Source organism: Triplophysa rosa, linkage group LG15 (assembly GCF_024868665.1).
Source record: "Triplophysa rosa linkage group LG15, Trosa_1v2, whole genome shotgun sequence".
Taxonomy (NCBI): domain Eukaryota; kingdom Metazoa; phylum Chordata; class Actinopteri; order Cypriniformes; family Nemacheilidae; genus Triplophysa; species Triplophysa rosa.
Genome location: NC_079904.1, coordinates 13299016 through 13325479, shown reverse-complemented (window position 1 = coordinate 13325479; position 26464 = coordinate 13299016). Strand labels below are relative to the sequence as shown.

At 37.8% G+C, this 26464-nt stretch overlaps 1 protein-coding gene across 3 annotated transcripts; it reads right to left on the bottom strand.

Annotated features, from left to right (window-relative positions):
* kita (KIT proto-oncogene, receptor tyrosine kinase a) lies at window positions 1–25660 on the bottom strand. 3 transcript variants are annotated; one of them, XM_057353344.1, is made up of 21 exons: window positions 25482–25660; window positions 20720–20977; window positions 19641–19940; window positions 19403–19542; window positions 18527–18695; window positions 17422–17608; window positions 17118–17233; window positions 16556–16670; window positions 13772–13956; window positions 10162–10268; window positions 9472–9598; window positions 8955–9059; window positions 8618–8728; window positions 7320–7458; window positions 7135–7217; window positions 6884–7014; window positions 6238–6360; window positions 3998–4109; window positions 3814–3913; window positions 3517–3622; window positions 1–2796 (listed from the first exon to the last, which is right to left on the bottom strand). In XM_057353344.1, the coding sequence occupies exons 1-21, from the start codon at window positions 25534–25536 to the stop codon at window positions 2623–2625; spliced, it is 2943 nt and encodes a 980-aa protein (XP_057209327.1). In that variant the 5' UTR covers window positions 25537–25660; the 3' UTR covers window positions 1–2622. The 3 variants fall into 3 exon arrangements, with proteins under 3 accessions (XP_057209327.1, XP_057209328.1, XP_057209329.1); XM_057353345.1 differs by having other exon boundaries at window positions 19641–19928; XM_057353346.1 differs by having other exon boundaries at window positions 19641–19925.
* Between the last annotated feature and the right edge of the window lie 804 nt (window positions 25661–26464).

Below are 26464 nucleotides of genomic sequence, written 5' to 3'. Positions count from 1 at the left end.
TTATCAGTGCTTCTGAATGGCATGCACAGTCATTGTTATATTTGTAGTTTGAGTTATTTATTTACATTCTGTAACAACAAGAGCTACACACACACACACACACACACACACACGCACACACACACACACACACAATTTGCACATTTGTTTTCAAAATAAAAACTGTAAAATAAATATACAATAAAATACATTAAACCGAGTGTTTTTCAGGGGAAATGATTTAAAAATGCAGATGAGAACTCCTGTTCCTACAGTCATGAATTAAACAGATTGAAAATACTGAAACATATATGCACATAGACCCAACCGTACCTGCTGTGCTAGCAAACTGCACAAATCAAGAGGCAAAACGAGGGCAGAAAGTTCATGTGGTAACATCAACGGGAAATGACAAACTGTAACATACAAAATCATTGCAGCACATGAGAGGCCGTACCATAATAACAAAAATAAGCGACATCGTTATGATTTACATATACATATATTTATATATATTATTTACATACAAGAGTAGAGCAAACAGTGATGGTGTGTAGTATGTAGTGACTGAACTGAAAGTTCATTAACAGTAGTTTTATGAAAGGAACCCATCAGTGTTCAGGTATTTTAACAGCAAATGACCTGCATTTACACATTCACACATATATTCACACATTAGCCCAAATGGAAGCAAAAGCAACTGCCCATTAGGAACAATGTTCCACTGTGGCGAGGAGGGGGTGGTTTTGGAGATGGACAGACACAGATCTCCCGTCTTAGACTTTGTGGAAGTGAGACATCCGCCTGAGGAAGCAGCTGGACACAAAGAACAGAGAGAAAGATCTGGGAAATGAGCTACTGACAGAGTGCCCGGACTACTTATGTTTAGACAGCTACGGGTTCTGTGGACGCATCCGCCGAATCGCTCGGTACATAGCTCATATTCGGAAGATTACTCTGCCCGTTTCCCTTTGGCAGATCCATAATAGAATGAGAATCTTATTGGCTATTCTAACCAACAGAAAGCTTCTCTGTTTTGTCCTCTACCCATCTATTGGCAGATCCTTCATTGGCCATTCCTACAGAGAGCAAGAAGCCATTGGCACCCATTTCTACACAGCAGCAGCTTTCTATTGGCTCAACCTTCCACAGCAAAGATTCTCATTGGCTAACAAGCTAAGAAAACATATAATCTGTTAGGCACAACAGTCGGTGTGGTAGGTAGAAGTTAAAAGAACCGTCAAATCTGTATAAAACAATAACCCGTTAAACCCCAAGCACAAGAAAACAGCAACAACGTGATCCCAAAGCTGTCTATACTCTAAACAACCATATTTTTGTGATGATCACAACAGCAACTGGCTGGTTTTTGCCAGAACTTAACAAATAGACAGTATCACATTCAAAACAAGCACAACATTTACAAATGTACAACTTATTACGCCATTTCTTTCGTGTTGACCAAAGATGTAATGTATTTAACTTTTCTTTTGAATAAAGAACCAATGCTACAAACGCTACTGATCTTCAGACCACTATTACGGATACAGAACCACAAAGTATTTGAAACAAATGTGAAGCATTGCCATCGTAAAAATGCTTTTGTGTAAAATAAGATTTCTTTACAAAATGTTTCTACTTGAATTTAAAAATAACTTGACAAAGCGAAAGAAGCTGAATGACGATGTTTAAAGTGATCATGAAAAACACTGTCTAAAAGTTTGATGCCTCATTAAAGTTGAATGAGCGCTTCACTGGATCACCTCGCTGTCCCAAATTACATTTCCTGGTCGAGAGGACGTAACAAACCTAGAACATAATACTGCTACGTAACCGAAATTTCACTGAGTGTTTAAAGTAAACGTTGAATTGCGATGACTGTAATGACCTAAAAAGTGTTTTTGAACACCATTCCTGTCAATGAACTTCGCACCATTTAAACAGGACAATTCTTTGGAGGTGACAAGAAAATAGATTCAGCTGCCAACTGACGAAATACTATCACCTATGTGTTAAACACAATGCAATAAGCAGCTCATTTTTGGCCTGCGCAGCAATATGAGAATGCTTTAAAAGTTGCACCTTTAGTTATCGCTGCACATACATATACTTTCCTAATGTTTATGTTTAACGAAATGTTTAACCTGCAAAATAGATAATAGTAAAATATCTGATTTACAATGAGGCTTAGTTTGTGAACAGCCTTGACAGCCACAAAGTTGCATTCAATGAGAAGCAAAGAACGGTTATATTTCATTGTCTCTAGGTTAAATCAGCCTGTGTGACCTTTGTCGAGCACTAAAACTAAAAAAAGTATTTAGCTCTTATCGCGTATAAAGCATTCTATACAAAGTCCTCCAGCAGACTCACAATGGAGATATATAGTACCAGCATTGATAACAACCTTTATCAACAATTTCCTATCATTTCAAAGGATAGATGAAATGTTGAGAGTAATGAAATCCATCGTTACCCTATCTGGCAGAAAACCTCATGTACACAAGGTGCAGAATAGGTGAATGTAAAGAATATGACTGCTCTTGGATCAGTGTTTTCCACCAAAGTCCTCAATGTACTGTATGCCAGACAGCTATTGTATAATGACTCTCAGCCGTGTCTCGGTAGATGAGTGAGAAGTGATAGTCACACTGGAATGGGACGTGGGCCCATCCCTTCAATGAAGACATTATTACTGGAGAGCAGGGGTTGAGTAATGGTACTGTGACTGCCAGCGGAGTTTAGCCGATGGACGTGAGAACTCGACTCCTCACGGGTTCCTGATGCCACTGGCAACTTGGAGCTGAAGTTTAGGTAAATCTGGAAAGAGGAATAGAGGAATCGATCAGTTTGTATTTGGTTATGAAAAATAAACATTGCATTGAATTGCGCATTGCCCAGTGTACTAAAACAATTTTGGAAATCAGGCAACAGTGCAAATGTGGCCACAAAATCTCTGCAAAACACAGTATGCATAGTGAAAATCTGAGTGGTACGTTTACACGACAACAATGGTAGTAAAAAAACGAAAAGCTTTTCCTTTGTGTTCTAAAAAGTTTCACATACACACATTGTCAAAACTATTTGTGCTCAAACGGATCAACAAAAAATGACTTAAACGCTATATTATGCACACTAGGCCAGTAGTTGGCGATGTCACATTGTAAAGAAACACTACGTGCCATACACAGGTTTAACCCAAATGCGCTTTTTGATCACCCTTTGTTTTGTATATACTGTATATATTTCGAATTTTGTGTATGCAAATAATTTCTCTGCTTGTTGTATTGTTGTTGTTGTATAAATTTTGCGTTTTCAGGCCCCCAAAACACTGTGTTTTGGCTGTTTGTTTAAACAACAACGTACACTAAGAGGCTATTTATAATGAGCCTAATTTACACATTTATGTTTGCCATGTGTTATATTGACTTGAATTTAAATACTCGTGAGACAAAATGCAATTAAAAATAAAGGTTTTGTGAAAATGCAGTGAAAGTACAAAGTTAACAGGAAAAGATGAAGGTGAATAAAAACACATACATGTTTGGTGCTGTCCGAGATCTGCTGTTCGATCTTCTCCACTATCTTGCTAAACGACGGTCTCTGAAAAGGATCGGCATCCCAGCATGAATGCATGATCTCGTACCTGAAACACAGCGATACTCAGCTTTAGTGGGAGCATTTCCCTTTAAGCCATTATGAACGACACACCCCTCCCATCTCATGATCTTACTAAGTAGTCATTATGTTGTCATTTTTTGTGTTGTTGAGAGATTTTAACATCTCCTAACTTCAAAAAAAGCTACAATTAGAGACGAGCATAAACTCAAGAGTTACATTTCAACTGGTGCAAACTCAGGTGACTCCATGCGGTATCCCTCTTTGATCATCTTATAGAATTTCGAGTCCACTGGCATTCCCGGGTAAGGACTACTGCCTAAAGAAGCAGAGTATCAATTTAGTCAAGTATATCAGAGAGGCTTACAAAGCGATCATAAATTTTGAGATTAGTATAACATACCGAGAGAGAAGATCTCCCACAGCAGGATGCCGTAAGACCAGACATCACTTTCAAAGGTGTACACACACTCAAAGATGCTCTCAGGGGACATCCACTTAACCGGGAGACGTGCCTACAAAGAGAAAAACATTCCTTCCTTAACAACACTGAAATATGGGTTATCACATGACTGTACAGCAAGAATTTAGTCTGTATGGTATGCCTGTACCTCCTTATCCAAATTTTAATAATGCAATCAAATGAATACATCTAATTATAAAAAGCATAGCTTTATGTGAAACCAGACAATGACCATCAATAATGTAGATAAAGTCTGTATTTTCTGTTTGTTGCTTTGGGCTAGTTTTCAACCATAAAAACATGATGCAAATGGAGCATGTGTAGCACAAGCCAGCATGAGCAACGTCACAATTCTGCTTTACGCAAATTCTGTACAATTAATCATGGTTTTATTGCACAAATATCAAGCTCATTTTGCATCAGCCCATTCCTTGTTTATGGAATTCAGGTGGGTCACAGCTAAAGCAAGTCTCACCATGCATGCAAGGCTATGGCATGTCAAACCGAGCCTTGTAATTTTGTATTACTTCAGGAAGATCATTGGTACTCCCCTGCCCACCCTCCAAGAACTCTATACATCCAGAGTGAGGAAAAGGGCTCAGAAAATCACCCTGGACCTCTCACATCCAAGCCGTCATCTCTTCACAATGCTGCCGTCTGGTCGGCGCTACAGAGCACTGAGCACCAAAACAACCAGACACAAAAACAGCTTCTTCCCTCGGGCCATCTACCTCTTAATTGTTAAATGTTTAAATGTTTTTACACACCGTGCAATTAATAACTCTTTGCAATAATAATTAAGTGCGATATTAATTATATCCTCCAGATAATACACTATCTATTTTTTATACACATTTTTCTGTAAATGATATTTCATTCTGCTGTATATAGCACATACCTTGTACTACAATAGTCTATTCTTATTTTTGACTTGTACATATACACACATAGCTTTACTCTCTATATCTTTATCTTATGTTTATTCTATTGTATTTCTTAATTTCTTATTTAAATCATCTGTGTACTGTATTCTATTATAAAACGGTCAGTTCTGGTCCTTGATTCTGATTGGCTGAGCGAAGTTCTAAGCCGTTATAAAATACCCCAATATATAATGGCTGACCGCACCACATAGCCTAAATATCATTTTATCTACTTTATTTTATGAAACCTTGCTAAGCATATGGAATAACCGTTTTATAAAAGCAATAAGCCCCGCGAAGCAGTGGGTTACAGTGCATTTTATAACAGCTACAGGGTTTTAAACACTCCGCTTCGCGTCGTGCCACAATGCCCTTAGCTGTTATAAAATGCACTGTAACCCACTGCTTCTTGGGGCTTATTGCTTTATTGTGTTATGGTCTCTGTGTACTGTTGTTGCTGTTTCTGTGTTCTGGATGCTCCTGTCACCAAAACAAATTCCTTGTATGTGCAAACATACTTGGCAATAAAGCTCTTTCTGATTCTGATTTCTGAACACCATAAGAGGAAAATCTGCCTTAAAGCTCAAATCATAACAAGAAGAATGTTGGCCAACAGACATATCAATTGCAAATAAAGAGTTTTTAACTGTACTTTAATTGTAACTACTGTAATTGTAACTTTTAATCTTTATAGGTTGTGGGCACTTATGTTCTACAGCTTTTCATAATGATGTACACTTAATGGCATAGTTCACGGCAAAATGAAAATACTGTCATCACTTTTTCCAAATCTGTATATATTTATTTAAAGGAAGATATTTTGAAGAATGTTTTGTAATTGTAACTGGCCATTTTGGGTCACTATTGACTTCCAATGTAGGAAAAATACTATGGAGGTCAATGGTGCCCCAAAACTGTTTGGGTTTCTCTATTCTTCAAATATCTTCCCCTGTGTTCAGCAGAACAAAGAAATGCATACAAACTTGGAAAAACTTGTGAGTGACTAAATAATCACAGAATTAAAATGTTGGGGTGAACAAAGCCTTTAAGTCCTTGTTTCAAAACTGCTATGTTGTGTATGAATCAAGTCAGATTTTATGACATGGAAAATCAACTTGCTTCAAAAACTCAAAAAAATTGAAAGGATTAAGATGTTGTTGTTAATAAACAGACTTAGTTGAGGTGAATAACCACATACGTATATTGATCAGCGTTAGTAAAATGCGAACAATTCAATATGAAACTTTGTTAACTTACATTGCCTTTGACAACATAGTTGGAGTCAGTCGTGATGTCACGAGCCAGTCCAAAGTCACAGATCTTAGCCACTCGGCCTTGGGTGAGAAGAATGTTCCTTGCTGCCAGGTCTCTGTGAATACACTGCACAAACACACACAAACCTTGAACACAGAAATATAGGTCCAGATACACACACATTTGTTAAAGCAGGGCCTTGCTTTAATACTCTCTATGTCAGGGCTGACATAACAAATTATTTTAACAGTGTCAGTATTCAAAACCTCATTAGCAAAGAGGTGTTGGAAATACTTTGCTTCTAGGTTAGCACAGAGATGATGAAACTCATCTACTGGAAGTTAAAAAACTCAGGCCAGCTTGGCAATGAGAGTAATTTAGTCAACTAGATGAAATACTGGGCCTGCTGACCAGGTTGAGACTCAGCATGATCTTCAGTGAACGTGTATGTGCTTGATAACATGGGTTCGTTCATGTGGAACTGCGTGTAACCTGACCCTGGACTGGACAAGGGTAATGGAATGTGAGCCTGTGGTTTCGTAGACGTAGAGCGAGAAGATCTGCAGATTGACATTACTACACACTCAGAATATAAAACTAACTAACGCCGAAAGACAGACAGCAAGAGAGGAGATGAAACGAGACGTACATTCTTGGACGCCAGAAAATCCATCCCTTTGGCTACTTGGTAGGAGAAGCTGAGAAGATCCTCAGTGTCCAGAGTCAAACCATCTTCCTGCAGAATCTCACTGACCGTATCTGAATCACTGTAGGTATCACCTGATGAGGGAGAAAATATTCCAATGTCACAAAATCCTTTGAAAAGGAAAAACTGAAAGAACTGTCAACAGAAACAAAAACACAAAAAGAAGAGAAGATGAGAAAAGACCAACATTCTACCTTTATTAAGTGATCTTCTGTTTTCCGAAGACAGAATTCCCGTTGCAGAAGGCTTCATGGTCACGTAGCCGTTCCTGCTTTCACTGCGAGCAAATTTAAACCTTTCAGTTAACCTTGCTCCATGTAACTTGAATGAAGACAATATATAGCCATAAATCTCATCAATACATTGATGATCGAGTTACCTTGCCTTGGGTTGCATCATGACATTTCTATAGTAAGTGTCTTCTCCCAGTGTACAGAAGTAGAAGGATTCTCTTCTTCTGCGCAGGAAGTTCAACAGGTCACCGAAACAGCAGTATTCAGTTATAACTAGAGTCGGACCTGTAAAAATAACATTTCAAAGTAATAAAAATCAATGATTTCACTTAATATAATTAAATACAATTGATTTATTATGTCTTTTATTTTTAAAAATTATATACTGTATATACAGCCGCGGAAAGATTGAGAGACCATTTCAGATACAGCTCTTCTGGTTTTAAAATGTACTGTTTATAGGTATGTGTTTAGGTAAAATGATAATTATTGTTTTATTCTGTGAACTACTTACCAAAAAATATAAAAATATTGTTTTGATTAGCATTTATTTCCAGAAAATGAAAACTGGCGAAACAGGTGAAAATAACAGAAAAGATGCTATTTTTTAGACCTCAAATACTGCAAAGAAAACAAGTTACAAGCAATACAACAGTAATATTTGTACATGTATTTAGGAAAAGTTCAAAAAATTTTTTTTTTGCGTGTGTTTATCACAGTTTTCATATGTCTTCCCATTGCTGTTGGATGACTTTATGTCACTCCTGATGTTTGATTTTGTTGAAATTCAAGAGACACTGGACTGGAATGGCCACAATACATTGAGAAATGCTAATTTGAAATGAAAATTTGGAATGGTCTCCTAATTTTTCCGCGAATGTATAATATCTAAACATACAGTGTATAAGCATATGTACTATATGGACAAAAGTATTGGGATGCCCACTTCTAATGAACAGATTTGAGTACTTAAGTCCTTTCCATGAGCACAAATCGTAATGCTACATCATATAATGATATTCTAGAGAATTGTTGTGTGCTTTTAATTTTACAGCAACAGTTTGGGCAGGGTCCTTTTCTATTTCAAAATGACAATATCTCTGTGCACAAAGCAAGATTCAGAAAGAAATGACGGTGTAGTATGGAAGAACTTGACTGGTCTGCATTACCCAGACCTGAACCCAGCTGAACACCTTTGAGCCAAATACTCAACACCCAAACCCATTTTCATTCAGCCTCTTACAGCACACACATTTCCTGTACACTGGAGTGCAGTCATTTCAGAACAGAAAAAGGTCCTCCCAAAACTGTTGCAACAAAGACGGAAACAAAGTTCTTTAATATGGTACTGTAGAGTAACATGCTTATTATAAGGGGACCTCCCAATACTTTTGTCCATATAGTGCATAAGCACTATAAGCACATAGTATGTAGTGTCTCTAACCTCCTATAGTGCAGGCGCCAAGCAGATTCACAATGTTAATATGGTTGCCAAGATAACTAAGCACCTTCAGCTCTGACATCAAAGCCTCTTTTTCAGTGGCATGGGCACTTGCTGTGGGGCAAAAATAAAACCAATTCTTTTAAAAAGGCAGATCCAAAATACATTGCAATTTTAATACAGTATTATTTGTATTAAAACTTATTTAATTTAATATCATTTCCAACACTTCTCAGGTTTGTGTATTTTCTGGCGTGTCATTAAGTACAGCCAAAGTCACTGCTGAAACTGTCACTGTGCTACTCATATTTCAACATTACGGAAGCGCTCCCTAACTTACGTTTTAACATCTTCACAGCTACAGTCAACACTGAATCCGCTTTAGACATTCCATAAGCAGTGGCTTCCACCACCTTCCCAAACGCTCCAGATCCAAGAGTTTTTCCTGGAAACAAAAGTGATCGACAGAGTTACAGACAATAGTTTGAATAGAAGCTGATCCAAGTCAGCAGTCAGTGGTAACACAAATGTTGTTTTTGAATCAAGGGGCGTGGTTTGTGGACAAGAGGGATATGCTAGATCCTGCTCGATTCTGCTTGTTGACGGATACTGTTGTTCCTTGATGTTTAAGATATGACAATATGTCATTAGGTTGATGAAGTGCCTGAGTCCTGGCGCCAGAGTCATATAGCATGAAACAGCCAATGAATGTCTCATCTTTGTAGAATAAAGAGTGGCTTTACGCTCTTACGCACCATACACTTTTAAAGAATACAACTGATTTCAAATGCACAAAAAATGCCCAAAACAAGAATTCACAAGAAACCAAATAGATAGGAAAAATTGGGTTCACTAACCAAATCGCAGCTTATCTCTGGGAAACTCCCATTGGTGGTCGTATGGAAGCTGAGTAGGGTCAATGTACACGTAGTTGTTTCCATGGATACCCTCTATGACTTTCCACTGTATTTGGTATTTAGGTTTCTGTAAAAAAACAGACAGACAGTAGAAAAAGAGAGAGAAATGGTGAGGTGCTCTAAAAGTCAAAAGTAAACAGACACCACAATAAGCTAAAGTCTTGGGTTGTCATTTTGCAGAGAGGACAAGGCAAAAGATATATATCACAAAACACCTATTTAAACAAAACCTTTAAATTTCATTTTTAGGTTTCCATGATTATGTAGACGTTTCCCTATAGGAGCCGTGTTTGCGAACCACCAGAGATGTGTGTGCGTGTGCACAGGTCCTATGACTTGTTAAGTAAATAATTTTCTCGAGTGTGTATTGTTTCAGAGTTCCCCTAAGGGGTGGGAGGGTTGCCAGGTGTGACAGGTAAACTGCCTGAAGTATTACAGCTTAATTGAGTAACCAAAAAACAAGTAATGTTGGAATAACAACATAAGCTCCAATAATAAGCCACTGGATTCCTGTTTGGTTCTAAAAGGTGGACGATTAAAACACATCCTAGTTAACGTGTGTCTATAATGTGTCTCGGTAGTGTGACAGTGACTCAACATGTACTTCCAATGAAATGAATGCTATTATACCTGCATGTACTTGTAAGATAGCACAATAAGGATGAGAAGAAGGATAACTGCCGCGGCAACAAATCCGATAAGTAGGGGTGTGAAGAGCTCGTGAGGAATGGTGCTTTCTGTAAAGATTAAAACAACATGTACTGTAACCATCAGAGAGCTAAAGAGAAAGATGCTCATATCAGAGGACACGTCAGAAGAGCTTAAGTAGAAACCAAACCACAATTGTTGTTCTCCTAACTCATATAACAATAAATATAATTTTCATTAAGACTAGAGCTGCCATTGTTGAAACAATAAACTTAATTAATACTGTAAAAATACAGTAAAAAGCTGAAAGATTTCAGCAGCTGGAGTGCCAGGAGAAACGTTACATTTTTGTAAAGTAAAATTACATTTCCTGTTATTTTTCACCCAACGTGTAAATTTGCAGTCTATTTCTGGATTTTTTTTACCGCATTCCAAAATTACGTGAAAATTCTTTAAAGTAAAAAAATACAAGTGCAAAAAAATATATTTTAAATATTATAATACAATATACATCAAAGTATTCAATTTTGTTATGAAAACAGATTGAAAAACTTGTAAATTGTATAAGAATATAATTTAATTCAATTGTATATGAATATAATAGTATATACAGCCATAGAAAAAAATAAGAAAAAAATCATTGCTGTTACTTTATTATCTTAATTTAAATATTATCTTTGATTAAAACCTACTTCCTATTTCTTCTTATAAATTAAACAATATATCGCTGCTGTCCTTCTGACACCTTGTATTTACATTTTTTTTTAGTTTTTCCTAAACAACAGCAAATATGGACATACAGTACAAGGTTTCAGAAGGACAGTGATGAAATACAGAAATCTTTCTAAGATACCCTCTGGAACCTGCTTAGAAACCCACTAAAATACACTGGTACCCCCTAAAACCCCCCTGTTACAAACATCAATACTGTAGGTAATCAATACACATGTCTCATGGCCTTTACATTCAAAAACCACTGCAGATCTGAAGCTAACCTTGGTACTTGAGCGAGTGGCAATGGAAATAAAAATGAGTTGCCTACTGCTTTACTATTGTCCAAACTGCTGAATTATCTGTAAAACAACAAAGATGCCATAATTGCATAGTGAGGCGTGAATAATCCTCGCTAATGAAAGATGCTAAAGCTCATTGTGTCTCACTTCTGAAACCGTAACTGTGTTTTGGTCTTGCTAAAGTGTGCGTGTGTGTGTTCATGCGTGTTGTGTTATTGTTTTTCTATGCCGTTCTGAGCGGCCTAGTAAAGCTCTTAAGCTGTAAGTAGCTTTCTCTCCATTTCAAATCAAAGAATGCAGACTCGGCAGGAAGTAATCCCCTGTAAAGCTGCCACTGGCTTTCGCAGTCTCCCACTTCTTCACCCTCTGTATATCCATCTACTGTATAACCAACTGCTTCCAAAACGTAACCCAAACTCCACTAAAAAACACACTAAGAGATATTTTCTGCATCCATCTGAGGCTTCACGGCTTTAGCAGCCCTGGGCTTGACAACCCACTGGTTTTCCTGGCCAGAACCTACACAGGTTCCTCTATCACCCAAAAGGCTTTCCTGAAGCTGCGGGGGTCTTTGCCGGCCCGTACCTCAAAACCTCAAGCTTAACCCCTGACAGACTACAAAAAAAGGACAATGTTCGAATATACTTTTTAACTTCAGGCCAGTTCAGTCGCATGAAATGTACAACTTTTACAACAAAAAAAATAAACACACCTGAAACCAACTAAACCGGGTTTGGCTGACCTTTTGTTAACCATTTTATCCTAACGATTTTACCGGAATTAACCAGGGCGACAAAAAACTGGCGATTTGCAACAAATACAACCCCAGCAGCTAATCCCCAACAGTTGGTAATGCTGGGTTTACAAAAGAAACAAGATTAGAGCTAAAACTCTGCACCTCTATTTATATAACAGTCTGTCTTTATCTTGTCCTGTGTGAACCTCGTCTACACAGGCTTCAGTAGAAGGAAGTGGAGGGACGTTCGCAGCTGGTTTGGATTATTTGAAATGATGTAGCCAGGAGACGGCTCACAGCTGGAACAAGCGTGACGAGATGATTGAGTATGTTTCCTCTTGTTCAGTTTGTTAAAAAATCCTGGAAAACTATAAGCACCTGGGTTGCGATCCCTAGCTCATACAATACTGACATTCAAACTGACTAAGAGAAAAAGCAAATATTTGGTATAAATATGTATAACGCATTTATAACGTGCTTAATGAATAAATGGGAAGAATATCCAACAATGGAAGACAACAAAGAAGTAAAGAAATAAACTGAATATTCAATGACACACAGTCAGACCTGTTGCAGATAAACACGGCTGTACAGACCGCAGTGGAACAGTATGGTATGAATAAAGCCATTAATGGGAAATTCTCTGATCATATTGTAATCATGAAGCTTAAATTATTATTTTAAAAATGGCAAAAGGTCTGGTTCAAAGAGCAGCTTATTGTGGCGAAGAACCGGAAGACAGAAAGACATCAAAAGATTGTGTGATTGACAAAAAAAAACTGGCGTTAGACTGTCATTAAAAGTAAGTGACTGACAGTCTCCAAAACAGCAGGAAATATTCAATAAAAAAATATCAAATATTTAACTACTTAAGTTCAAGTGAAATAAAAAATTGCAATGCCTATTTTTTCATGAAATATTGCAGCGTTTATTGTAAATAGTTTATCGATTTGGGTCATTCACTTTTTAAAATCCGTGTGCCCTCATAATCTTTAGTTAAAATCTGAAAATTCACTTCCTTCCTGTAATGACTATCCATCTTAAATGACGTATGTTAGATGGCTTAAGCGGAGCATCCATTAACTCCTACCCTTTAACTGTTAGTCTGCTGCCAGTTCCATTTCTAAATGCATCGGCTGTTTTTATACATCCAATCAAATCGCAGAGAAAGGCGAAAGCCATGCCCACTATTTTTCTCATTAGAAATTCCATTTCAATGCGTCAAAATACGGAAGTAAACACGATCGCAACTTCCGGTTCACAGGGATTTTAAAGATACCATTTGTAACTTTTTGCCTCTATATTGCCATCTGTGGTGAAACATAAATTTGCACCCTACTTTACGTACACTTATCTTTACGTTGGTTGAAGCCAAATGACACCAAATGTTACAAACCGTGTTGCACCAAACGTTGCGAAATGTGTTAAAAACAAGTTTTTAACAATTTTTTTATGTAGTTGCTCAATAACTTATTTTTTGTTTATTTTTAACCAAAAGTTTTAAGTAAAAAGTTACATATTTCAACTTTACTTATACAAATTGCAATACAGAGTTCTGCTTCTGAAATCTAGTTAACTTGCCACTAAGTGCCTCGACAAAATGGCAGATCTTACAAATTTGATAACAATGAGACATCGGCAAAGCACTAACTTAAAACATAAAACTTCGTGCAACAACTCTCGGCAGTTGCGTAAAGGCAAACAATCAGTATTGAGTACAATATGGATCAGACTGTGGGCAGACTGTGAGTAATTGTGTGTTTTGTGAAGTCTTCACTCTCTGTCTGAAGGAGTTTGTGTATATGAATGTGTGTTTGTGTATGGTTAAGACTTATTTACTCACCACTGATAGAGAATAGAGTGTAAACGATTTCTCCGTTGGCAGATGCCACACATTCAAGGGTGGGGTAATTGTTCTTAGTGATGTTTAGACGACTCTCCACTGCGCCTTTCCCAAAGGGTGGATTTGTCATGGTTACAGTGACAACATCTTCCTCCTCTTGAGTGGCATTCAGCAAATTAGAGCACCTGAAGAGGCGTGCAAACAACTTATAAATTCATTATTTGGTAGTTGTAGAAACGTACTGTCACATTGTTTTCCAAGAACTCTGCATCAAAGGAACTATGAACAAAACCTACGAAAAAACGCACAGAGCTCTGATGCCTGAAATCATTAACATGCAAAACAATGTTTTGAATAAAACTGTTGAGATAAAAGAGACACATTTTAAGTTACTTGTTTTACGATTGTATGCGTTTGCATAAAAGCCATGCACATCAAAACACACAACTTCGGTCCCATTTTGATCTAGTGTTGGAGAACAACATTTACACCTGGTAACATATGTCTCAAATGTGTCTCTTGTGAATATTTGACAGATTTGTGATCAGACTCTGAGGGGATCACTTGGAGCAGACAGCATTTCTTTCAAATGCTGTCTTAAACAGCTTAAACTCTTGTTTTGTCGTGATGGCTGATTGACAGGTCAGGGACACATCATCATCGCAAATATTTACACTACAAATGTGGTGCAACAATGCAACAACTTCAAATGTGGATTCAGTGACCCAGTCTAGGGCTCTCACAATATCAGATTTTCGCTACACGGTTTTTGTGGCCGAAAGAATCCACAGTACGATATTATCGTGATAACATTGCACGTTTTTTATAAATAAATGAAGCTATCAGTCAAATTCATCTTTAATTTTGTGTTTTGTCTTATATTTGGTTAATGAATCACACTTGAAATACAATTGTCTCATTGTGACTCATAAAACTAAATTTTAAATAGGTGCTGAATACTTTATGATATTGTGTGTAAATTATATACAGTATATATATACAGTATATATATATATATATATATATATATACACACATTATATATTGTAAGTTAACCATGGTTTTTTATATCACAATTATTGTTAACACTGGTATATTGTGACACCTATAATCCAGACATAATTTTAACACTAAATTGAATTTTAGTGTTTACTCCCGTATAGCCTTCCATAATTCTTTGCTTGAAGTTTCAATCCATATTTCTTGGTTAAAATCAACAAAAACTGTTATTTAAAGGAGTCATATTGCACGGATAAAATGAATATTATTGTTTGTTTTAGAACGCAATGTGTATACACCATTTAAAGTTTAAAAAACGTTGTATTTTCCACATACCGTGCATGTTTGTATCTCCTCTTTGCCCCGCCTCTCTGAAACACGCGGATCTTTAACAAAGCTCATCGCTCTGAAAAGCGAGGTGTGCTATGATTGGCCAGTTCACAAGTGCATAGTGATTGGTCAAATACTGCAAGCATTTCACGGAAATGTAACGCCTCTTACCATATTCGGAACATCAGGTTCCAAAGCAATTGTACTGACAGACGATACAATGAGATCTACAATTACGCCCACCTTAACTACGTGTAGATTTGGGCGGTCTTAGTCAAATCATGTTACGAAGTTACGTAGATTCGCCGGGGTGTGGTTACACGAGGCGTTTCAGGCCAGTCTGGTTGAGCATTCGCTTTTAGATAGAATGCATCTTTTGTTCCCACACTTTAATTTATGCAATTTTACGTGTCTAATACATGCATGGGCAACTTATAACACACCAAAGACACAGAAAAACACATACTTCCGCCATATGACCCCTTTATCAAGAGCATATGTGCATACAAAAACCTGTCTCCTTATCAATTTACCCAACTAAGCTTATACGCAATAACAATTTATTAGTTGAGCTTGTGGGTAAAATTTTACCGGAAATGTCAGTTGGACATCATTTAATATTACTTGGAAGGCAACCCACATAAACGTAAGCTGTAGTTTTGTGTTTCAGACAGAGCTGGGAATAGACAGGTAAAAGTTAAGGTTTGCAGCTTTTAGAAGGCAAAATAACAAGCTACAATTTAAAAAGCCTCGAGGGCTCTGTTTCAGAAATACAGCCAAGTGGAATGCAGGAATGTCAAGTGCTTTGATTTATTACTCTATTAAATGCTCATTTAAATCAGATTTGAGCAAACAAACAAAAAAGACGACTGCTTCACATTCTTTGTGTTGTCACTGTAGTATTGATCAATATCATAAATTGCTTTGTCGAAATCTCTCGACTGGAGACAGAAAAGGATAGCAATAGCATAGCAAATGAATGAGATCAAAAGACAGCAATATGAGCATGTTTACATGCTCATATTGAAGCAGTCCACGATATCCTGATCGGATTTGATCATCATGAGGAATAGATTAGATAAACCTGTGACTAAGCCCGTGCTGAGGTGTTCTCTCAACGCTGTTAACATCTAAGAATAAACAACCCCATGGGAGTGGCTTTTTCCCATGTCATGGGCAGTGTCACATGAGTGAGAGCTGTCAATCAACCGGATGATGTAACAATCATGACCGAGTCAAATGACTTGTCAAAGTGTACCCAATGAGAGAAAGTACAAGGGCAACATACAGGTTATTTAATACTGAAAGTACGAGAATTTTTTTGAATACAGTTAAACCCAATACAGTACATATTTATATGACAAAGACGGTTTCTTTTTATATTCTTTCTATATATCATACATATATACAGTATGTATGTATATATACAGTATGTATAAGAAACAACACACATACCTTAAATGGGGCTGGTCGCAGTAATACCACTTGATCTGAGGGGTGGGGTAACCCTCAGCCACACAACGCACCTGTCCATCAATCGGCCCTTCATAGGACACAATCTGAGGTTTACCTAAAAATCAAAAACAGTTTTAGGCAAGCTGGACATTCTTGGCTAGTGAGATGCATGTTTGTACAGCTGTCTCGCTACGCATGCTGTCCTCTTTCCAAAACAAGGATGACTTTAAAGTGCCTATTTTTTGAAGTCTTTAAAATCGTTTTTTAACAGGTAATCAGTAATTCTGACATACAGCAGTCAAATATTTGCACTCTTTCGTGTTTGCTTTTAGGCAGTTCAAGGCCTCGACTATTGTTAGTGGGCTGTTAGCTGGTGTCTTACATTAACAAAGAGCTTTAAACCAACAAAGGGAGTTAATGAAGAGCACAATGCAGAAGAAATTTTGATTGATTCCTCTTGAATGAGAGCACACACAAGGATCATAGGTCACATGTTTTGAATTCCTCTCAAACAAGCGGAGAATCAAAATATTTGCCATTTGCATTAAACGTTTTCACTTACTTATAACGTGGACTTCGAATCTTTGATGGATAGTGACGTCTCGGTTTGAGCATGTGAAGGTATACACACCACTCTCTGACACCTTGAGACGGACGAGCTTCAGCTCGCTGGTGTAACTGATGCATGAATTAAACAAAACATACTGTATTACCTGTGATATTCTTGGAGTAGTTATGAGCTAAAGGAATTACGTAAATGTACGGTTTGTAATATTTTGAATTACTGAAACATTAATCATTCATGAAATATAAATCTTGAACAATGAAACTGATTAAAGCAATGGACCTCCACCTAGATTACGTACCTGTTCCCATGTGACCGGCTGGTGATCACATGATCTGTAGTGTTGGTCAGTCTTAGACGACTGTAGCTCCAAGAAAATGACTGAGGTTTTGGGTAAGCGTCCATTACCACCCGCAGGGACAGACTTTCTCCAGCTTGAACTCTTTTTGTGCTGTTCTCCACACTTGTTAGGTTAATGAAGCCTTTACCTACACACATACATAAAACAATCACAACATCTTCATCTCGCAAACCCATTTTACAGCCGTACAAGTTAATGCCCACATTACAATGTTGTGTAGCTTTCAGTCCATGTCTGTATGCTAATGTGATGGTACAAAAAAGTTGACAAATTTATCATTTATCTTCTTTTCTGAAAACTTAGACAGATATACAGCCCCATAAAACCCATAATTTCCACAATTTTTCTGAATTGACTATTTATAGGAGTGTGTTTAAGTAAAGGCTATTTCACATTGATTGAACAAACTGACTGTTGACGTTTGTTAGATCAATGTCAATGAGAATTTAAAATGTTGCTGTTGAAGTTTGTTGGTGTTTGTTGCCGTTTTTTGGATCAGTGTGAATTAGCCTTAAAATAATCATTTTTGTTTTATTCTGTGAACATTTCTCCCAAATTCCAAATAAAAACATGTTTTTATTTGCATTTCTTTGCAGAAAACTGAAACTGCAGATTAATACTGCAGATCTTGAATACACATATTCTTGTTTACGTAAACAACACCAAGTTTTTACATGTATTTTAGGATTAGTTAAAAATATGAATATATGATAGAATAAGCCTGACCTTTTCACAATTTAATGCATTTTGCATTCTCTCAGTATACTGTGTGTCATTCCTGGGGTTTGTTTATGTTGAAACTCACTGGAATTACATGGACTGGAATTGCCTCAATACAGAAATGCTTATTAAAGCAAAACTGGAGTGGTCTCAATTTTTTCCCACCGCTGTATATCACCCAATACATCTGGACCTGACTTGTATTTAGGTTCACAGCTGTGACACACAATTTCCAGCAGTGTATTTGGGGATGATACACACACATAGTGTGTTCTACCCAGTCTTCTTGTTTCACATGAGAAAAACAACCTTGTAGAGAACCTACCATAGATATCGACCGAGACTAACTTTACACTGGTCCCTTTCTCATTCATAGCCTCACAGCTGTAATTCCCAGTGTCCTGTATTGTGACGGAGGGCAGGTTTAGGGTGGCCGTCCGTAAGTGAGAAATGGGCTCAGTCAGGAGACGGGATGTCTGCTGCACTGACGGTTGCTTGACACATGCGAGAGGAAAGCAAACACAAAGCTGATTAGTTAACCTTATGGGAGAGATGGGGGGACAGACTGCGCTTGGGTGTGCAAGAAGGTGTGGTTAATAAACTTCATATGAAACCAAGATAGTCACACTTTATCTAATTTGCCCTTAAGCATTACATCAAGTACAAACTATTTTTCAGTTTTTCCTCAATGCACAAATACTGAACTGGTCACTGGAACACAGACCGAATAAAGGGATAGTTCACATTAAAGTACTGCCATACTTTATTTACCCTCATGTTGCTTAAAACCTGTATATGGCTCTTTCTTCTGGAACACAAAAGAGAATATTTTGAGAAATGTGTCGGTAGTTTTGTGTCGGTACAATGAAACCCAATGAGGGCCAATGTTGTTTGGTTAACAGACGTTTTTCAAAATATCTTCTTTTTTGTGTTTGGCTGAAGAAAGTCATACAGGTTTGTAATGACATGAGGGTGAGTAAAGGATGAATACATTTTCATTTTTGAATGTACTGTCCCTTTAAGTTAATGTAGACTTGTGTTTATGTGTGCTGTAATTTTGTAAATATTGACATTTCACTTCACGCTGCTGTGGGTAGTTTTAAAACTTAAATATACATATGCAAATGTTCTCTTCAAGTACAACAAGTGTAAGAGCTGATAAGGTAAGAGATGTTTGTGAGGTTTGCGAGAGGGCTCTTACCACTCCATGTGGAGCCTTCCACTTGATCGTGATGTCGCTGTTGACATTTGAGGTGGAGCAGGATAGGGAAAGTTTTTCCCCCTGGGTGAGCAGAACTCTTTGAGGCTGACCCAGTGTGATCGGAGGGGGTGCGTCTGGAACTAAAAGCAAAAAAGCATGCCACATTAAATCAGAGAAGCAGGGAATTATGAGAAAGGAAGGGCATCGACATGCACGTGTCTGGTGTGTTTTCTCTCACCGAGCCGGACGTTGAGTTGATATTCCCCGGATTTAACAGTGGCTCCCCCCAGAGTCCCGACACAGACGTAGCATCCCTCGAAATCCTTCCTAATGCTATTTAGCGCCACACCCGTCTCGATACTGGACGAATATCGCAATCTGTCAGGCAAGGGTTGCCCGTCACATTTCTCCAAGTGCAGGTCTTGCATGTTAGGGTCTGTCGCCGAGCACGGGATCGTGACCGTTTCTCCTTCTCCCGCGACAATGTCGAACACGATGCCCCTCCTGAAGGGATTTTCAGGATCTGCTGAGAGGAATGCTAAATCAAAAACCAATGAAACACAACCAAGGGGGCTTAGACGTTATGACATCACAGCTTCGAGAAAGTGAGAAAGTGAAGATTAAAAATACCCTCCAATGAAAAGAATTATAAACATTTGCAGTGTTTACATTTGTGAAGGCTTGGAAATAGTTCTTTCCTGGTGTCAGCGTGAAATGTCAAACTGTCAAGTTTCAGTTTGAAGAGTTTATTATTATGGAATGATATACATGCAAATTCAAAAAACACATGGAGGTACACATAGAGATCATGCAGGTCTTGATGATTGGAAGTACTTAGGAAACAGATCTGTTGGCACCCTGCGTGCACACACAATATGTTTTTGGCACAATGTGAAACCACACAAGATGATCAAAGGTGCTGGAACTTGTGTATCAAAAGAGACGGAGAGCGAGCCTTCAAGAACTACAAAAACATGCAAGGACACTTTCATGTGCAGACATAAAAAGATAAAAGTGTGCTGATGGAAGTGTATACTACTGTACTGTAATACTGTACTATAACCCTGTCCCTATAGCTATACCGTATACTGTATATAACCTATCAATAACGTATACAATTGCCAACATACAAGCATGAAAAGTGTATACTATACCTGCACTCACATGTAGGTACAACAGAGACAGCTCTATAAAACGTCAGGAGACAATTCCTAACATACTGCCCTACAGACGTCACTCAGCCCATCAGACATTTTATTACATCAAATTATAACATCCTATCATACACACCCCCAAATGTGTAAAAGTTCAGCTTACCTTTAACATACACATAGATGGAGCTCTTTTCACCAGACTCTTCCCGACAGGAATATTTGCCCATGTGTTGCGGGCCTGCTTTGGGCACTTTAAGAATTGTGAACAGGCCCTCTCTTTGTTCCTCCTTTAGGGTCCGTGTTGGACGATCTTCTCGTAGCCAGCGCACCGAACTGTCACTCTGGCAACGCAAAATGAAGTTGCCGTTCAGCGGAACTGTGAGCTGGGGTCCGTCCGGGGTGATGGTGGGCCTGGACCTGCCTGAGTGGTATTAAACATGGTGAATGTGAGCCAAAGGTGTAAAATGAAAATGTTTAAAGGTGAAAATTTCCGTGTTAGAGGCACCAAACAGTTTTGTAAATATAATCATTGCTTTAAACTGCAGTTGGTCAGACAAACAGATAGTCACGCCCTAAAATCAAACCAATGGTTGTGCCAATGTTTTTTTTAAGGTTTAATGAACTTAGACTTGACGGGTGGTTTATTTCTGACTCAAAATATTATTTCAAATAATGTACCATAATTATCCCATTTTTTCTCAGACATGAAAATATCTACATGATGTTATGAGGAATAGTTCACCTTCAAAATGAAAATTATGTCATTATTTACACGCTCTGTTTTCATTTCAAACCAAGAACTTTCTTTCTTCTGCAGAACACAAAAGAAGATATTTTAAAAAATGTTGGTAACAGAAAACGGTTGGTCTCCATTGACTTGCATTGGTTTTGTGTCCATACAATAGAAGTCTATGCTGACTAACGGTTTTTGGTTACCAACATTTTTCAAAATATCTTCTTTACAAAATATCTTCACACAGGTTTGTGAGAAAATCATGACAGAATTTTCATTTTGAAGGTGAACAATTTTTTTCAAATAAACAATACTTAATGTTATACACCAAGCACATTCATATAAATGAAAAAAAACTAAGATGCATAAATGACAGTTAAGGATAGTAAGTTTCATAACTCAGAAAATCCAAAACAAGCGAGTGTTCCAAGTTCCTCTTATTCTAATTTCTCTAGAAATTGCAATCTGATTGCAGACAGTTATGGCAACCTGACCTCACAGGAATTCGTAACTATATTATGTGGTGGCTAAGTCATATAAATTCATGTGAAATGTACATCATGTATGTAAGATGATTAGATGAAGAAGAAGAACCTCTTAAGATGCAAAAAATCTCTTGTCTCTTGATTTCTGAACATGGCGTCATTTCCCATTAAATGTGCTGCACTGTCCAACTAAAATCCAGCTCCTTAATGGCTACAAATTAGAATAGTAAAAGTATTTGTTGATGGAAATGTGATATGGCCTGAGAAGAAATGTGCGTATGAATGTATAATTCCTCCGGTCCATTATTAATTAAGAAAAGCTTTCTTTTCCCTAATCACATGAAAGGAAAAACATTGGGAATACTTAAATAATAACCAAGGGAGAAAAAGGAGAGAAAGTAAACCATGATGTGTGACATAAAAAAATGCACCTGTTGTTATCAAATATCACCATATCAATTACATATTTTCAAAATATTGTAAAAAACACTAATGTAAATGTTAGTGCAACTTTAAAGAGAGAAAGTGAGTGAGAGAGAGAGAGAGAGAGAGAGAGAGAGAGAGAGAGAGAGAGAGAGAGAGAGACCAACAAAAAACATATCATACTCTATACAATTGTCCTTTTGCAACAACATAAATGTTTACAATAATGATATAAAAGGAAAGTATGTGTGCATAGTAGCATATTCAAAATGAATGCATAAACACAATCTTTCTATCATTGTATTTCAATGGTAAATCTTTCTACATTATTCGTGTTTCTGATAAAGTAGCAGAGAAATGGGGGCTGGAGGTGCTATTCAAAGGCTCCCATCATTGCTTCAGGCTTGAGATAACCTGATAAAAACTGTGGTTTGGCCCAATGCGTTGCTTGCTTCATTGCAAACTGTCACTCTGTGAAAAGTAAACGGCAACTGTGAGGTCAGGCGCCTCTTCCAGGGAAGAGCCCTAACACAACAACATGTCTTTTCCAGTGGTTAAACATCAGGGCCCGTGTTTATCAAGCTTTTCAAAGTGCCATTTTAGTCTTAAGTGCTGAGAATTCATGAAGTTTACTCCTACTTCCAAACCTTAGTATAAAAGCAAGATATCAGATTTTTTAAAGGTAAGAATCACTCTTACTCTCCCAATTATTTAAGACAGCTGTAGAGGTCTCTCAAGTGCTTAGGAGTTGCCACTAGGGGCTTGTGATGGCGCAGAGGAGACATGTGGTGGACAGAGGGGTTGGCCAATGGAACCGTATCATTCCACATTATACTGTACACGCATAAATTCGGTACTCCCCTGCAGGCGTAATTGCGGGTGGCACTTTTTTAAAGCATGAATTTGCAAAAGGCATTTATTAATGAAACAACAGCTACACAATTTTTCATAATCGAATTTATACATTTAACAAACTTCTTTGTGCGCCAGGTAAAAGGCACGCAGTCCGTACATGTCATTAATGTTGTGCGCATTCGAGTTATGCTGTATTGGTCTTAATGGTATGTGTGATTTCACGCAAGAAAAGATTTATAACGCAAATTACATTGTATTCAAAGCAAAACTACTCGACTAAAGCAAATAAAAACAAATTTCAGCACCGGTTTAAAATGGGTAATTAAGAAAACGTGTTTATCTTTCATTTCCCATAATGTATTCTCTTGAAAAGTCTTTATTGTCATATGTGTGTTGAATAAAGTCAGAGCAATCTACAGCAAACAAAGGTTATTTCCATTTAAACGATTTTCTCATGGCTGTTATCAGAAAGCCCCCAGCGATCTGCGTTTGAAGAAACCCGACGTAAAACAGTAGCCATCTGGCGTTACTTCAGATGGGATTTGAGTGAAACCCACAAAGTTTCCTTGTGTTCAGTATTGTCCCATCGTTTTAATCCGCTAAAAGTGATTCTTTAAAAAAATTTCTTGCTCTACTCCCTATTCTCACAGCACTGCTGGCAAACAAAGAATTTAACATAGTGAAAGGGATAGTTCACCCCAAAATGAAAATGATGTCATCATTTACTCACTCTATTGTCACTTCGAACCTGTATGACTTTCTTTCTTCTGCAGAACACAAAAGAAGATATTTAGAAGAATGTTGAGAACCGAACAGCGGTGGCACCCATTGACTTCTATTGTATGGACACAAAACCAATGCAAGTGAATGGCTGCCATCGCTGTTCGGTCAACAACATTTTTCAAAATATCTTCTTTTGTGTTCTGCGGAAGAAAGAAAGTCATACAAGTTTGAAATGACAAGAGGGTGAGTAAATGGTGACAGAATTTTCATTTTTTGGGTGAACTATCACTTGAAGGCGACAGATTGCAAAGGAATCCTTTAATATGACCAAGGAAATTGTAACTGGAGACAACTTGGCCAAAAACCACACGAGGTGTGTCTTTTTCCTCTAAACACGAGTTAAACGGGGACAGAGGTATGCCTGCACACTTGATACGCGATGGTCAGTTAACAGATGCAGTCCAGCTGAAGATTTGCCCCTCTACTTTCAAAACATATAGGGGGCTTTTTCAAGCACTACAAAAGACCATCTGATACGCCCACAAAGAGCCAGTAAGCGAAGCCAAACAAGTCAGGTCGCAGCATGCAAAACCAATTTTGTCTTTTTAGGAATTGCCGGTCATTTACATATAACAGTTATCCATGCGGATGGGATAAAAGAGCAAAATTAACCGCAACTATGAGCATCATAACACCAACATTATTGAGCCATTTTAGTACGCTCGTGATGAATGGCGTATCATCTAGATAACGTATCCTCACAAGGTCTGCGTTGCAAGTTTTGCATAGCCTACTGCAACCGGATCACTAACCGGATCTAAACTACACGAAGCTACTGTCATTTCTGCATCACGCATCGACGTGCACTTCGCTTACAGGTGACACAAGCTGCTGGTAACTGTTCCTACACTTGTTGCATCGCGCACCTGCACCGGAGACTGGCACGCGCGAGCTGAAGTGTTTAATTATTGAGAGCAGCGCGAGAGGATCGGCTATAGTTTACATTCTCACCTGCAGCTCTCCGGATCAATATCTCGTTTCAGCGATCGGTTCCTGTAACCACCTAAAATAAACGCCAGCCTATAGAGACGCACAGACCCGTCTCCTTGATTCATTTGGGTTATCAGTGTAAATTCTCAAACATATTCAGAATATTTATAGAAGCTGCGGGCTGTGGCGCACTCACGAGTCTGCGGTGCCGAAGCTCATTACGATATTATGATATTCATTATAGAGAAAATAACAAGCATGGTATATTCGAGGCTTTTATAAAGAGCATACACTGCTTTAAAGTGAGACGCAACAGGTCCATTACTTTTTGCAAAGACTTTAAAAATAGGCTTTTCATTGAGTAATACATAAACTAAAGAATAATTCAAGTAGGGTCACATCTCGTCTAAGATAACCTTTACGAAAATAAACCAAAGTTTACCTATAGTGGGCCTAAATACATCTTTTTTATTCTATTTTTAAGAAAACCATAGTTACCGTAACCATGATGGTAGCCTAATACAAATATCAATTCGCCAAATTACTATAATAAAATCATAGTTAATTTCCCCATAGATATACAACAAGTAGCCTATACAGCAAATGCCGTATGTCAACTGTAAAATAAATAACTTTCTGCATTCTTTTCTCTTCCCTTGAAAACAAAGTGAGGCAAGGAAAGGATCCAAAATGATAGACTACAACCACCGTCCTACCTGGTTGGACGATGAACTGCAACAAAACAGTAAAGAGAACGCAGCGATAGTCCATTGTTATAATTCCATCTATCTCATGTGTGCGCGAGTCCGCTCGGTGAGTCGGTAATACCGCGGAACGGTCGCCAGTGTAGCAAGCGCTCTTGTCTTAAAGGGCCAGCGCTGTTTTCTGTCTCGTACTCTGCACGCCGGGTCATGCGGAACGACTCATTAGCATGGGCGGGACGGGGATGTAACATCAACATTAACAGTCATACCTGAGGGCATTGTGGTGAAAAGTGCCTTACACGTGGCTTATCAAAATCAGAAACTCACAATACGATTACTAAAGCTAGATTAGTTGTTGGCATTAAGGCTGATAAGGGGTTATCTGAGAGGGAGGATTTATAAGTGATCTTCAAATTCAATAAAACCTACCTAGGGTAATCAAGTTACCTCATGAGAAAAATAGATTCGAACGTAGGGCCATAAGGAATGATTTACAAATGAATGAAATATTAACTTTTTCTGGCAAGTAAATGGTTTTACAGCCTGATGTGAGATGTTACCACTTCATGCCAAATAAAACAAGACATTATGGCTTTTATCAGTTTGGATGCAACAAGACATCTGTGCAGATCTTTTCTCGCTCGGTGAGTTTAGTCTGAAAATGAATATAAATGAAGACAACCAGGCCTAAGTGCATGTGATAATAGCACTGTTTTTATGCATTTGTTTGTCATTATTTTCTGTGGGAGGTCTTCTCTGTTTCTGTACAAATGTTCTTTCCTTATAAGATCCATTATTATGAGCAATATATTGACTTGTATCTAGCCTGAAAAAAGCCTATTTTATTAGTTTACACTAATTATTTTGTAATACTTACTCTTATGTATTATATTTTTTCTACTATTTTTCTCACTCTATCATGTAAAACCTCTGTATTCCACCCCCTATCCTCCAACCTAAGCCATAGCATACTCATATCATTTATCATGAAGGTT

What these genes read in the sequence shown, in the direction of transcription:
- kita (XM_057353344.1), bottom strand. Translation starts at nt 25,536, where the DNA reads ATGGACTATCGCTGCGTTCTCTTTACTGTTTTGTTGCAGTTCATCGTC. An exon ending in CATCTATGTGTATGTTAAAG is followed by an intron (nt 19,941 to 20,719) that starts GTAAGCTGAACT and finishes TTTTTGATTTAG; the next exon opens with CATTCCTCTCAGCAGATCCT. An exon ending in ATGATGCAACCCAAGGCAAG is followed by an intron (nt 7,218 to 7,319) that starts GTAACTCGATCA and finishes ATTTGCTCGCAG; the next exon opens with TGAAAGCAGGAACGGCTACG.